Source organism: Asparagus officinalis, chromosome 4 (assembly GCF_001876935.1).
Source record: "Asparagus officinalis chromosome 4, Aspof.V1, whole genome shotgun sequence".
In the NCBI taxonomy this organism is placed as follows: domain Eukaryota; kingdom Viridiplantae; phylum Streptophyta; class Magnoliopsida; order Asparagales; family Asparagaceae; genus Asparagus; species Asparagus officinalis.
In genome coordinates, this window is record NC_033797.1 from 23,837,008 (window position 1) to 23,852,150 (window position 15,143).

At 36.0% G+C, this 15,143-nt stretch overlaps 2 protein-coding genes across 2 annotated transcripts; one reads left to right on the top strand and one right to left on the bottom strand.

Moving 5' to 3' along the window:
* LOC109836956 (tubulin beta-2 chain-like) lies at positions 5,249 to 8,721 on the top strand. Its single transcript, XM_020405019.1, has 3 exons — positions 5,249 to 5,731; positions 6,831 to 7,100; positions 7,848 to 8,721. The coding sequence occupies exons 1-3, from the start codon at positions 5,338 to 5,340 to the stop codon at positions 8,525 to 8,527; spliced, it is 1,344 nt and encodes a 447-aa protein (XP_020260608.1). The 5' UTR covers positions 5,249 to 5,337; the 3' UTR covers positions 8,528 to 8,721.
* LOC109839791 lies at positions 10,146 to 12,234 on the bottom strand. The gene is made up of 4 exons (XM_020408285.1): positions 12,095 to 12,234; positions 11,013 to 11,232; positions 10,686 to 10,922; positions 10,146 to 10,585 (listed from the first exon to the last, which is right to left on the bottom strand). Exons 2-4 carry the CDS (start codon positions 11,220 to 11,222, stop codon positions 10,340 to 10,342), a joined length of 693 nt encoding a protein of 230 aa, XP_020263874.1. The 5' UTR covers positions 11,223 to 11,232; positions 12,095 to 12,234; the 3' UTR covers positions 10,146 to 10,339.

Below are 15,143 nucleotides of genomic sequence, written 5' to 3' on the forward strand. Positions count from 1 at the left end.
CAGTTTAATTACAACCCTCCCTGACCTTTGAAAATAACTAAAATTTTATTGGGAGAAAAAATTCTAAAATTTTCCGTTTACCATTTATAGGTAAATATACCCCTCTTAAAATTTGTATTTTTTTCTCTCTACATAAAATTTAGTTATTTGAAAATTACATATACAGGGATGTACAGTGAGAAAAGTTCAAAGTTTAGGCGCGTTTTGTGAGATACCCTAAAGTTAGAAGAGTTATGTGAGATGAACAAAATTTAGAGGGTTACGTGAAATTAACCCAAAAAAGAAAAAGTGAAATTCTAATAAACACATTCACTGAGAAATGAGTATGAAGTCTATCAGAACGCCCTGCAGGACGCCCTGCCCAGTACAGGTTGTTCTGATTCGAACATGTCCACTGCAGAAGTGATATTTTGGTAATTATCCCGACTTATGTGTAGTGTTGCTACGGGGACCCAAAATATGAGACCAAGGGAGGGGACATGTGAGGTGTCCCCTCCCTATTGCATAATGAGTTGGCTCCAACTCATTATGCAATAGGGAGAGGAAACCTCACATGTCCCTTTCATTGGTCCTATATTTTGGGTTCTTAAATCATTTTCCGACCGAGATATTCCCGTATCGAGCATTGTTCGGATAGGAACATTACTCCTAAAAAGTTGTACACTGAAAAGTAGTACACGTAAAAGCAATTAGCCCATGCTATGCTCTTGGGAGCTGATCAATACTTCGAAGACAAGACGCGATCTACGTATCCAAATCCACGAGATCTTTACGCAACTTAAAAGCCCTCAAGGGATTGCAACAATCTACCTCGTGAATGATCATCATTATGATTACTAACTTTGGAGTTAATCAACGTCCAGTCCAAGTTTAGGCGACAGATCTAGATAAACCAATCATTTTCGGTACGGTCGGTCCACATGGCTCATGGGCCCACATACAGAAAAGCTCACTTTATAGTTCTCACAGAGTAAAGTGCACGTTATGCGCGCGCTCTCTCTCTCTCTCTCTCATGTGATGTTGAGGTTTTTATAGTAGAAAAGCCCAGTGCGGTCCACAAGACATATCACATGATGCTGATTGGAGACTGGTTGGCATTATGCATTTACTGTCCACAAGACATATCATTATTGAAGTTTGATTTTGTAAATGTTTAGACAAGGGTTTGATTTGATAGAATTTTTTGTTTGGATTAAAAATGATCACTAACTTCATTAATTGGTAGCAAATGGTGCAGTTGGACATTTCTTCAATTGTGAAAATGGTAAGTGAAAGATGCAACCAACTTTAATTAATTGGAAAATGTTGTTGGAGCTGCTTTAGCCTTTTGTCCTAACAACACAGGTTTGATCAAGTAATCTGTGTAAAAAAAGAGATTCTCATGAAGTACTTTATTACCTTAGGAAAGTAACTATAAATTTAATTTTTTGCTAACCACATGCGACAACTATTGTATTAAGCAAACCCAAATTAAAATGAAATGTTTTGCTCATGTTGGAAACAAATGATGCAAGGATCAATGGCATAGTTAACCAAATAGGCTATTAATAATTACCTTTCAATGCAACGAAGATGCAATATAGAACTAAAAAGATGCACATATAACACTTTTTCAACAGTAAATGATCGATTTTGTAGCTAGGAGTCTGAGTTCTCTCAAAGCCACAAGTAGGGATGGATGAACTAAATAATTAATAAATAGTTCGATAATCGTTCAAGTAACTATTCGGTCATATTCGATTCGGTAGTTCATTTACCACTAAACAATATTTTTAAGTATTTGAGTTTACTAACGAATAGAATTTAACCAGATGTATATTCAATTCGATTCGTTTGTCTACCAAACATTGGCCTAAATTTTGATCACTCATTATTAATATTATTACACATATGACGTCATATTTTTAATCATTCACCATTTCTACTTAAGTTTTATGTACTAATTTGAAGACTTAAGTAATCTTAAATCTGTTTTCTAATAAAATTTTGATTTAAATATATATAAATTATATATTATAAATGAATAATTTTTATTAATGAATTTAAATACTATTTGAAAATCAAATTATTCATTAGCGGAATAAATATACTTTGATATTCGATAAGTATTCGCGAGTATTAGTCATGAATATTTATCAAATACCAATTATTCAGGTTCGAATTCGAAGACTCCAAATATGAATATTAGAGTCCGCATTCGAATTCGATTATTTTAAACAAATACAAATACAAACACAATAGTGTTTGATTCTGATCGATTCGATCGCTTACCACTCTTACCCGCAAGCATGGGAGCATTTTTTTAATTTCCCTCCTTAACCGTCCGCTTGCACGCATGGATTTAGGCGGTTTTGAAAAAAATACAAACACATAGAGTATTCAAATTTTGTTGCGTGGTTCTATTTAGACATGAAACCGTCTATTTCTTCCATGAAGACTATTCTCATGTTTGTGAGCTTCTTCTATGCAATATCAATTAACAGGCAGCTAATAGCGGTTAGGTGTAACGGCGTCAACGAATGAATAACCAATAAGAAAATTTCCAAGGAGCTTATTACAAATTTCCTTTTTTAGATTTTGAGTATTAAGACCCTGAAGGGGCGTCAGAGGCACAGGGCGCCGAAAGAGTAGAAGCTTTTTTAGATCTCTGAAATTGGACGTACGGTTCAGTAAAAAGGACGGTCAAGCTGTGTGCGGTTAGTACCTGATTAAGTAGTTATTAGAAACAGTAATAAATTAATAAATTGTGGTTATCTCATAATTAACAAACATTTTGGACAAACTGCAGTCTGCAGACAATTTTAGCTACGTGCTCATCCTGATCCCTGACATTAACCTTTCGAGAACTGAACAAAACCCACTTGACGCTATCTGATGTACATACAGTACGACCGAATGATTTTGAAGCATCTTTCACATACTAGTCCTTACAAATTTTCACGTAGGGCCTGCTTGTTTCATTTCCCCAGAATCCAAAACCCATTTTCCTTCACTTTTTTACTTTCCCCAACTTTTCAAAACCCACTTTTCTTCACTTTCTCCACTTTTCTCCAATAATATTGTGACAACTCATCCCACCACATCTCATTTCATACTTTTAAAAATAAACAAAACACAAGAAATGAGTCACATCAATCAACTCATCTAACTCACTTTCTCCCACTTTTCTTCGTTTTCTATCATCTTTAAAAATTACTCACATCATCCAATAATATGGTGACAATTCATCACATCTCATTAAAATTTCCTTCCATCACTTTCCTCCAAAAAAACAAGGATAGTGGAGGAAAACTCATCTCATCTCATCATCCAATAATATGGTGACAACTCATCTCATCTCATCTCATCTTATCTTTTTTCCCCAACTTTTAAGAATGAACCAAACACAAGAAAAAAAAATCTAAACAAGGAAATTAGAGGAAAACATCAAAAATTACTCGCATCAACCAATAATATAGTGACAGCTCATACTTTTCCCCACTTTCTTTTATAGCTTTGACGAACCAAACCTCTGAAAGTGGAGGAAAGCGTCAAAAAATATTTTTTCCCCCCACTTTCCCCCACTTTCTGTATTTTTTTGCGAAACAAACAGGCCCGTATTGCATTACTCAGTCAGTGGCTCAGTGCCATTCATTATTGTCTATCTTTTCAATGCGTGTCCCGAGACAACATAAAGAAGGATAAATCTTAAAAGAAGAGTAGAATTTATATAGCCCGACCTAAAAAATTTAAAATAAAAACTTAATTATTATTATTGTTGTCAATTGTCATTGTTCACGTTTCAAACCTTTTTCTCTGGGTAAAAAAAAATATCTATGATGTTTTGTAATGTGAAGTTTGAACTACATATGTCAGGCATTCTTAGCTTCTTTTTAGCATTGAAACGGGGACTATTAGCTTTTTAATTAGCATTGGAATCGCACTATTTAATAAATCATCCAAGCCTAGATGCTAGTTTTTGAATTTGGATTCTCAAGAAGATGATAATTCAAATATGATATACTAATGAATTAAAAATACTTGATGAACTTTAATTTTGTTTTAATGTCAGTTCAAATTATTAGTATGATCTATAGATTGCTTGAGAGATCTAAAACTTCTTAGTGCAACGAGTTTTCTAGAACTCTCATCGTCTGCTTTCTGCTAGTTACGTTAAAAATAAATAGTTGTGGAACTTTAAAACGTAATAAAAGCGCTCCCTATAATTGCATCTAAAAGCCCGAAGACTAGTTTTACGACGCTACTTGTCTCCTTTCTTATTTTAATTAAAAAAGAAAGAAGAAAAAAAAAAAGATCCGGGCTCATCCATGGAAAAAAGATGGAAGGCTGCAAAATTGTAAGTTTTACCACGGGTTTCAAACTGCAACAGTAAACATATCACCGCGTGACATGGGAACGACACAAAAGGACAAAACAAGCCCTTCCCAAATCCCAATTTTCATTCACTAGAGCTGTTTGGTGACCAAAAATAGAAGGAGATTCTTTTAGAGATTATGTCTTTTGCAAGTAGCTTTTGGAAAGCTACCTCAAGTAGCGTTTGTCTTTGGGAAGGAGCTGCCAATTTTTTTCTTTCGTTTTTGCCCATAATAATTTTAATTTTATATCAATAATATTGCATGTCTTTTTTAGTCATTTAACAAATTTAAGCTAGTTGTACAGCTACTTTTGCCAAACAGTTCTAGTCAATCAGCTAGCTACACAGCTAACAGCTTTCAGCTACAATTTCACAGCTTTCACCTAGCTTAACAGCTTTCAGCTATAATCTCGCAGCTTTCAGCTAGTTTTGTCAAACAGATAGCTTATTGACCAGATCAATAAGACATAAGCTCTTAGATAAGACACTTTTTTGGTTGCCAAACAGTGCCAAAAATACAAAAATTTCCCCTGGCTAAATATCAGAAATACCCCCTAACTTTGGAAAATTAACGGACAACCCCCTTAACTTTTGAAATATGAGGAAAAACCCCCTGAGTATCGGGATTATCACAAGACAGCCTTTAACTTGTAGATTATATCACAACACCCCCTTTAGCGTTCAGATTTTAGCAGAAAACCCCCTAAATTAGAGGTTTTTTATAAAATCTCAAAGTTAAAGGGGTTTTCTGATAACCCCATAACTTATGGGGGTTTTCTTATATTTTATGACAATTATCCAAAGTTAAGGGCGTTTTATGAAATTTAGCCTTTCCCCTCACTCAAAACGTCCGTTAATTTTCCCCGTTAACCCCTCCTTCCTCGTTTTATATATATCATCATCCTCCTCTCGCTCGCCCTCGTCACTCACGCTCTCCACTCTCAAACCCTAACCCTAGATCTCGAAACCCTAATCCAGTCAAAATGCGTGAGATCCTCCACATCCAGGGAGGCCAATGCGGCAACCAGATCGGAGCCAAGTTCTGGGAGGTCGTCTGCGACGAGCACGGCATCGACGCCACCGGCCGATACCAAGGCAACAACGATCTTCAACTGGAGCGCGTCAATGTCTACTACAACGAGGCGAGCTGCGGCCGATTCGTGCCGAGAGCGGTGCTCATGGATCTCGAGCCTGGGACCATGGACAGCCTCAGATCTGGGCCTTATGGCCAGATTTTTAGGCCTGATAACTTTGTCTTTGGGCAGAGCGGCGCTGGGAATAACTGGGCCAAGGGGCACTACACTGAGGGAGCGGAGTTGATCGATGCGGTTCTTGATGTTGTGAGGAAGGAGGCTGAGAATTGCGATTCTCTGCAAGGTGAGATTTCTTTCTTTTTTTTTGCTTATTTCTAAAGGATTTTATTATGGTAGACCTCGTGGTATTGGGATAATGTGCTTTTAATGTTTAGATCTGATCTAGAATTATCTACTATTGGGTTGATTAGAATGAAAAATGTGTAGAATTCAGTTACTGTCTTTGTTTAATAGTAACTAACAGAATTCAGTAGATCAGATGGATTCCCATTGGATCCTGATGTTGTGAAATTAATTTAACAAATGCTAAATCAGATCTTGATCTTCCCATTAATCTGTTAACTAGATCCTATTTTCTTTAATTCGAAATCAGTACGCTAATTATTAAGGCACTAATACTTAATCATGATTACTTTGGTACAAACATGATATTTTCTTGTATAAAGTTGCCTTTTTAAATAGGTCAATGAACATCAGTGATCATTTTTCTTCTTTTATTGGTGTTTTCCTTGCTAATTGATTGTGATCTTGTGATTGAATTTTTAATTAATTGTTTGCATAATTCCCCTCGTGCTTTCTATCTCCAGATCTGCTCTCTAATGATCAGATCTGAAACAATCTTACAAAAATAAATGGCTCCATTCTCGTGTCTGCTTTGATCTGAGAGAATTGTTTTCTAAAATGCTCCAATAGATACATGATAAAAGTTTCAGATAAAATACATTCCTTAAGAATCAATTTTATGTCTTTTTCGAGAAAAATGATAACATGGTTCTACAAGTTGTTTCATCTATACCATAAAGTTGGGCAGAGAGAATCATAGCTTTTCGTCAGTCTTCTTTTATGGATTAGCTCTGTCTTGCTCCCCTTTTTGGGGTCCATTGGTACCTTTTGTCTTAATTATTTAAGAAACAGTTCTCTCTCTCTCTCCCTCCAAAAAAAAAAAAAAAAAAAAAAAAGATTCAGTCTACAATGGCCTCATCTGAGACCTTAATTTCTGCTTTTGACGATGGTTCATGTTGTAGCTAATTTTTCTGATTGTTTTCTTGTTTGCTTTTTTCATTGTCCATCTGTTTGTTGCTTGTTTCTCTTTTGTTCTTTATCTGTACAGTTTCTTTGATTCTCCAGCTCGTGGGCTAACTTTCATTCAAATTTCCCGTCAGGTTTCCAGGTATGCCATTCTTTGGGAGGTGGAACTGGGTCTGGCATGGGCACATTGTTGATATCAAAGATCAGAGAGGAGTATCCCGATCGCATGATGCTCACCTTCTCTGTGTTCCCATCCCCAAAGGTCTCTGATACTGTTGTTGAGCCCTACAATGCAACTCTTTCAGTGCACCAGCTGGTGGAAAATGCAGATGAGTGTATGGTGCTTGACAACGAAGCACTCTATGATATCTGCTTCCGCACTCTCAAGCTAACCACTCCAAGCTGTAAGAATTTCCTCTCATAGTGTATATATAGTTTCTTTTTTTGTACAGAGTCTTGATTTGTGCACCCTTACCTGCCGAGTTCATTGACATTACTGTACAGTCTCCTGATAATAGCACTGAAATAGGTTAGTGAACCCTGATTCTCCCAATGATCTGGTGAAAGGAACTAGACATAGTCGTTTTGTACTGGTCTTCTGATGGCTACTAATATATAGATTTGTATATCTTGATCTGCTAAGATGATGTATATTTCACTGAGGGTGGTGCACACTATTAGAATAATTGAGTCACTTGTCATTGAAGTCGATACTCCAAAAAACAACTAATTGAAGCTCGTTGAAGTATGCCTGTCTCTGCACAGCACATTTCTTCTTTATAAAATAGATGTTCACAAAGCTCACTGAAATATTCATGTCATTGAAGGTGATACTCCAAAAAATAGCTAACCGAAGCTAAATGAAATATACATGTCACAAAGCTAACTGAAATGGATGTTCACAAAGCTAATACTTGTTATTGCTATGTTTGTGCTGTAAGTAGCTTAAATTTTGTTATAGCTTAAATTTTGTTATATATGAAATATCTCAATGATTATGTAACGTCATTTGATCATAGTCAACTTGATTCTTCTGTATCTATTCTTCTCTACAGTTAATTTTTATTTCACTTGATCCCTGTCAATTGATATTAGTGCATTTATTCATCTCAAAGAATATACACATTCTAACAAGATTTTTACTGAACCAGTTGGTGACTTGAACCACCTCATTTCTGCCACCATGAGTGGAGTCACATGCTGCCTCCGCTTTCCTGGCCAGCTCAACTCTGATCTTCGCAAACTGGCCGTCAACCTCATCCCCTTCCCTCGTCTCCACTTCTTCATGGTGGGCTTCGCTCCCCTCACCTCCCGCGGCTCGCAGCAGTACCGTGCTCTCACGGTCCCTGAACTCACCCAACAAATGTGGGACGCCAAGAACATGATGTGCGCTGCTGACCCCCGCCATGGCCGATATCTCACTGCCTCTGCCATGTTCCGTGGCAAAATGAGCACCAAAGAGGTCGACGAGCAGATGATCAATGTCCAAAACAAGAACTCATCTTACTTTGTCGAATGGATCCCCAACAATGTCAAATCCTCTGTCTGTGACATTCCACCCACCGGGCTTAAGATGGCGTCGACGTTCATCGGTAACTCCACGTCAATTCAAGAAATGTTCCGCCGTGTGAGCGAGCAGTTTACTGCCATGTTTAGGAGAAAGGCTTTCTTGCATTGGTACACCGGTGAGGGTATGGATGAGATGGAATTTACAGAGGCGGAGAGTAACATGAATGATTTGGTGTCGGAGTATCAGCAGTATCAGGATGCGACCGCTGATGAGGAGGGGGAGTACGAGGATGAGGAGGAAGGAGAGTACCAAGAGGCTTGATGTTGATTTTCTGTGTTGTAAGTTATTATATCGTCTGGTATTGTAGTGCATCTGTCGTTAGTTTTCTACTTGGGAGAGTAGTATGTTTCTATTGTACTGTAATGTTGCTACAATGTTCAGTTCTATATCTCTCTCTTCAGGCTTAACTACCGCGTGTTCCTTTGATAGAGGTTTTTGATGGTTTGTCTGAATAAGCTTTGTTATCCTGTATATGTTACCCTGATATTGGTTTGAAGTAAATTCACTTTCTTACTTCCATCTTCACTTTCAAATTACCAAACATCCTCTCCGATGAAAGCTCTGCAAAAGAATACTCCCTTTGATGCCAGTCTAGTGCTCTTAGTATTTGTTATGCCCAAGACACAAATCCGATCAATCCAATCTCCTCTATTGATGTTGACTTATCACCACCTATACGAAGTTGTACAGACATAATGTAGACCAAGTCGAATCTCAGCACCACGAAAAAAAAAAACACCCAAGTTAGGGTCTCCTGAAGCATCTGAATTAACCACTACTATACTGATCTAAAGCTGAAATAATTTCAACTGTCAGCCTGAGAGAACTTCGGACTGTTCAATCACAGTATAGGTTTCTCCAATCTACAGATAATTCACAGCTTCCATGTTTTCTTTCCCGTCAGAAACTGATCAAAAGAAGAAACAACTTGGAGCAGTTCCATCTCAGGTCAGCCCCGTGCATCGGCCATTGTTACCGCCCCCCTGAAGCCACTGCCTTAAACCCTGGGAATAAGAGAAACCATCTATCGGGGACTTTGCAGCTCTCATACACGTTCGCACAATTATCAGAATAACCAGGCATCATTCATTAGTTAACACTTGATATCCGACATGGTAACAATGATATCAAGCAAAGTCGAGACGTAATAGCACCAACAAATCACACATAGGATACAAAAGAAAAACTGTCAGTTCTTTTGTAACTATCATCTACAGCTTGGAGTAGCACTGCAGCTTTAATGCATTTTTCTCTCCCTTTGATGCCGTCTCAGAATTATTTTTGTTTCGATTAATGTCGGCAATGTGTAGCCAGTGTTATAGCCTTAGATCTCTCTCTCTCTCTCTCTCTCTCTCTCTCTCTTAGTTAACACTTGATATCCGACATGGTAACAATGATATCAAGCAAAGTCGAGACGTAATAGCACCAACAAATCACACATAGGATACAAAAGAAAAACTGTCAGTTCTTTTGTAACTATCATCTACAGCTTGGAGTAGCACTGCAGCTTTAATGCATTTTTCTCTCCCTTTGATGCCGTCTCAGAATTATTTTTGTTTCGATTAATGTCGGCAATGTGTAGCCAGTGTTATAGCCTTAGATCTCTCTCTCTCTCTTCTCTCTCTCTCTCTCTCTCTCTCTCTCTCTCTCTCTCTCTCTCTCTCTCTCTCTCTCTGCAGGTTGAGCAGCAAACAAAAGCAAGTGTTTCCAGGATAGTGTTCAGCTTTTAGTTGAATTAGTGTTTAGCTTAGGGCTGAAATTTTCAGAGTTACAAAAGAGAAAATAGTATGTATAGGGTTTAACATTGAATATGCTGGACATTAATACACCATACTGCCAACACATAATGCACAAAACTGTAAATTGGTAAAGTTGCTGAATAAAGAAGGTACAAAGATTGGTCTGTTGATTAAGAACTAATTGAACATTCAAGAAATTATATTCTAAAGCAAACAGAGCCTAAATTGTTCTCTGATGAAAGTAAACACATCAAAACTTTTCCTTTTATCCTTATATGTTATTTTCTACTATCTCAACAAATGAACAAAAGAACGTGGAAATCTTCAGTCTTTCTTAGAAGAAAGGTGCTCTGCGTGGAATCCCCTTTCTCATACGTGCCCGGCATTTGAGCGAAGTTGCAGTGGGTGCTATTGACATTGATAGATTATCAGGCTGATTCGCTGTTGTTGCATTTAAACCTGGCAATGATAAATTATCAGGCTGACTTGATGTTGTCGCACTTAAATCTAATGGAGGAGGCAAATTCTCTGTATCTGTTCTTGTGCTTTCATAGGCGGGCAAGTTCTCTATATGCTTCACCTGTATCAAACGTATAGTATCAAGTAAGAAAAATAGGATCTCTGATGCTAATCAGAAAAAGAAAAAAAGAAGAAGAAGAAAAGAGGCGTTCTTTAGTTACCTTGCATTCGATAGAACAGTATTTTGCATTAGGTTGGGGATTGGTGGGCTTGAGCGCAAACCCACAATGGACACAGTCTTGTTCAGTGACGAAAAGACGATGTTTCTTTGGATCTCCTCGTGTACCAATAATGAAGACGGCCTTGTGATTGTTAATGCACTGCACAATATCAGAACCATCTATGCAATCCGTAACGTCCTTCGCTTTGAGTGCGTTCTGGTATGTTGATTTCTGAACCTGTAAATTTATTTGTAACAGTTTGTAAGTTGAGACAGTTACAAAGGAAACTAATGACCCTCATAGGCTACTGCTGAAGCATATACTCACTTGAACAACCTTATGACCCAGTTCTCTATGCGCAGATTCTATTTTGCTTCCCGAACACATTATGCACAGCGGTTCAATGTTGCAAGTCATGCAGTACATGTTGAGGAATTTCGGGTTGTGCTCTTGTGATCCGCATTTTTCTGAAAACTGATTGGCTTTGCTGAGCAGTGGTTTCAATTGTAGTATTTTTCTGGGATCTTTTGCTACCATGGTGTTTTACCTGTCAAGAAGAAACGGATTAAAACAATAGAATCAGGCGGAAGGGGAGAGAGAGAGAGGGACTTCGGATTTTGTTTGTGATTCCATGGTAGAGTTTGAAGCAAAGGTATTTGCAATTAGAATGACGAGAAGTACGTAACGAGGAGACTGTGTGTGCTGCTTTTATGTAGGAATTCAAGTTTGAAGGACTCACAGGTATCCAAATTTCTTCCTGAAAAAAATATTAACTAGTCTAGTAGGAGGAGCAATATCTAAGTTTATTTAGCCGCGCGCCGCAGGTTTGGAACGTGAACGTAAGGTTACATCTCGTTAAATTGCAAGAACCAACGTTTATAAGGACGCTGAAGGTTGAGAGCTTAGAACGTGAATGCCAGATTATAACAAAAATTTCAAGATATTAAACACTGAAGGATTTCTTTAACCACACCCAGTTTGCATTGACATAAAATGTGTTAGTATGGAAGGAAGTAGGCTTGAAAGCGAAAGGGAATTTCAAACTTTTTCTTTCCCAAAATTTAAAATATGTAGTCATCAGCCACCCAAAAATTCTTTTTTTTTTTAATTTAAATTTTTATTCTTTTTTGGGTCAGTAAAGAAGTTTTATCTATAAATAATCCAAACTATGCATCTGAATGTCCTTGCGAACTTCAAGATATTAGACAGTAGTTGATTAAAAACAATTTCTTGAAACACAACCCTATTTCAAGGTCATAAAGTGAATTGATGATTAACACGAAAAAGCAATTATCAAGAAAATAGGACTAACTTGAACGCAAAAGAAACTGAAACAAAAAAGAGGAGGTAAAGAAGTTGTGCATGCAAATTAGTAAATAATAAATATCGTCAATGAATCAAATGAATACCTGCTGAAGGAGGCGCAAGCAAAAAGAGATTTTTGAAACAAAGGGGAGAAATTGTTGCGAGAAATTGTGCAACTTCTTGACTCTTTATGTAGGCATATATATGAGGCGACGTATTCCTTTTCCTACAGGAGTTTGTTGTTTGCGAAAAGACCACCCGAACCCTTGTTTTAAGTTTAAGCGCTCTGTTCTTGATATCTGCAACTTAATCATTAAGCAAATAGAGTCCCCAGTTCACTTGGGAGTTTGGACTTGTAACCGGGATGCGCGTCTTGCTCAAAATTACGACAATAATATAATTTAATAATATTATTTTTTTTATTTCTATTTTTCGGCACACGTACAGTATCAAGAGTTAACATCTTATTCTTGTTGTCCAAGAATTGCTAATTGAAGCTTATACTTTTAGAAGAACATTAAATGTGCAAGGGCATCCATAATTAGAATCCGAGAAATAATTGAACCCGATTAGCTTTAGAAGAATCATTGCGAATCCACTCCCTTAAACCCTGGGGAATAAGGGAAGCTATGTATATTGGGAACTCTGCAACTCTCCTACACATTAATTTGCACAATAATCCGAATCAACAAGCATCACTCGTTAGTAGGGGTGGAAATGAACCAAATAATTAATAAATAGTTCGATAATTGTTCGAGTTATTATTCGGTCATATTCGATTCGATAGTTCATTTATCACTAGACAAGTATTTTTTAGTATTCGACTTTACTAACGAATAGAATTTAACCAGATGTATATTCGACTCGTTTGTCTATCAAATATTTGTTTAGAATTTGATCACTTATTGTTTAAATTATTGCACATATGATGTTATATTTTTAACCTACTTACCATTTCTACTTGAGTTTTATTTACTGATTTTAAGACTTAAATAATCATAAATCTGTTTTCCAATGAGAATTTTGATTTAAATATATGTATATTGATCATATATTATGAGGGAATAATTTTATTTATGAATTTAGATACTAATTGAAAATTAAATTCTCTAGCAGAATAAATATACTTTGATATTCAATAAGTATTCATGAATATTCATGAATATTTATCAAATATAAAAAATTATTGACTTTGAATTCGAAAAACTCTATAGATGAATATTAGAGTCCGCATTCGAATTCGATAATTGTAAACAAATAAAAATACGAACACCTTAATATTCGATTCGATTCGATCGTTTACCACCCCTGCTCATTAGTTCACATTTGATACCTGTTCCGTAACCGTGATATCGAGAAAACTTGCTAGTATTTCCAGGATAACGTCTACTTTTTAGTTGAAGAATGTTTGGCTTTAGGGCCGAAATTTTAATAGCTACAAGACAAGAAAATAGCTTGTATAGATTTAACAAAACATTGAACCGCATTTTTCTGAAAATCGATTGGTTTTGCTGAGCAGTGGTCTTAATCGTAGTATTTTTCTCGGAGCTTTTTCTACCATGGTGCTTTACCTGCCAAGAAGAGATCCATCAAAACAAGATAATGAGCGACAAATAGAGGGAGGGGAGGGCAACACAGGAGTAATATTTAATTTTAATTTAGCCGCAGGGTCTTCTTTACATGTTACTTATTTTAACTAGTGTGCACCCCAAAGCACTACCCTCTACTTTTTTGAGCGCTGTATTTTATTAAACTTGTCTCCCTCAAATTTTAATATATTTAATTTAGTTATTGTATGTTTAAAATTAAAAATCATATATACTCTCTTTTAAGTATAGAGGAGTAGATAAATATTCCTATTCCTACTCAATTGTATTGAAACCCAACACCATGAATCAAACTCCTATCCTATTCCCTTTAGTATTAGACTGTCTGATATAGATCTTAATTCCTTTTTAATTCTCTTGGAGCGATGACTGTCTGTTGTCATCCACGAAGATCACAATCGTCCACTGTTATATTGTCATAATAAATTAATAATTTATACAAAATTAACGTTAACTTATATGATTAAAAAAACTTCATTTATACCTTGTTTTTTTAGTAAAACCCCTCAACACTTATGTATTTTGCGACTTGTCCTCCAAAGCCTATTATTTGACCATAAGGAAATTTTTTTAAAAACCGAGCCCTAAGTTTTGCGGGAGCAGTATTTAAAAAAACCCAAAATTTTAACAAGAAGCTCCCATCTGTGATCGTGTAATCATTGGACTTATGATAATTCTTGTTAATGATAAAAAGATTAAAAAAACTAATACTTTTTCTCTTAAAATTAACACAGTTTCATCAACAGTTATACACAAGGGATTTTTTCGCTGAATTTTTTAAATGACTTGTGGATAAGGGGCTTCTTGTATATTCTGCCCTAAAACCTATAAACTAACAGTTGCATGCGTGTCCGTCAGTCTGAGAGAGATTTCACTTGTTTACCATCCAAAGAGAATTTTGATTCATAAATATTTCAGAGTATATATTTGAATATTTTCCAGACATTAAGTAGTTATTATGAAAACGATTTCTTTAACCAAACCCTATTCCGATGACACAAAATGCGTTAGTATAAAAAAGTGTAACATAAGAAAATATGTTTCAGAGCCCCAAAAAAATAAAAAAATAAAAATAAATATAAAAATAAATAAATAATAAAAATAAATAAAACATGTTGTCATCAGCCATCGAAAAAGAGTTTTATTTAAAATACTTCACGCTATCTATTTGAATATCCATGTTAATTTCAAGATACTACAGTTGCGATTAAAAACGATTTCTTGGATCTTTCCCCCATCTGAAGGGCATAAAGTACGTTGATTAGCATGAATAACAAACTAAAATAGAACTTCAAGTCAAAAGAAAATTTGGACTCAAATTGTTTTTAAAACAAATTAATGTGATAGAAATGAAAAGAAAATTTATGCATATATCCAAGCTAGAAAATAACAAACATCACAATTGAATCAAATACTTAGTATTACTAAATAAAAATAGTGAAGACAACAACAAACATACCTATTGAAGGAGGCACTAACAAAAGAGATTATGAAACAAAAGGAGAAATTGCAGTAAAACTTTACATATTTTCTCGGTGTATGTACA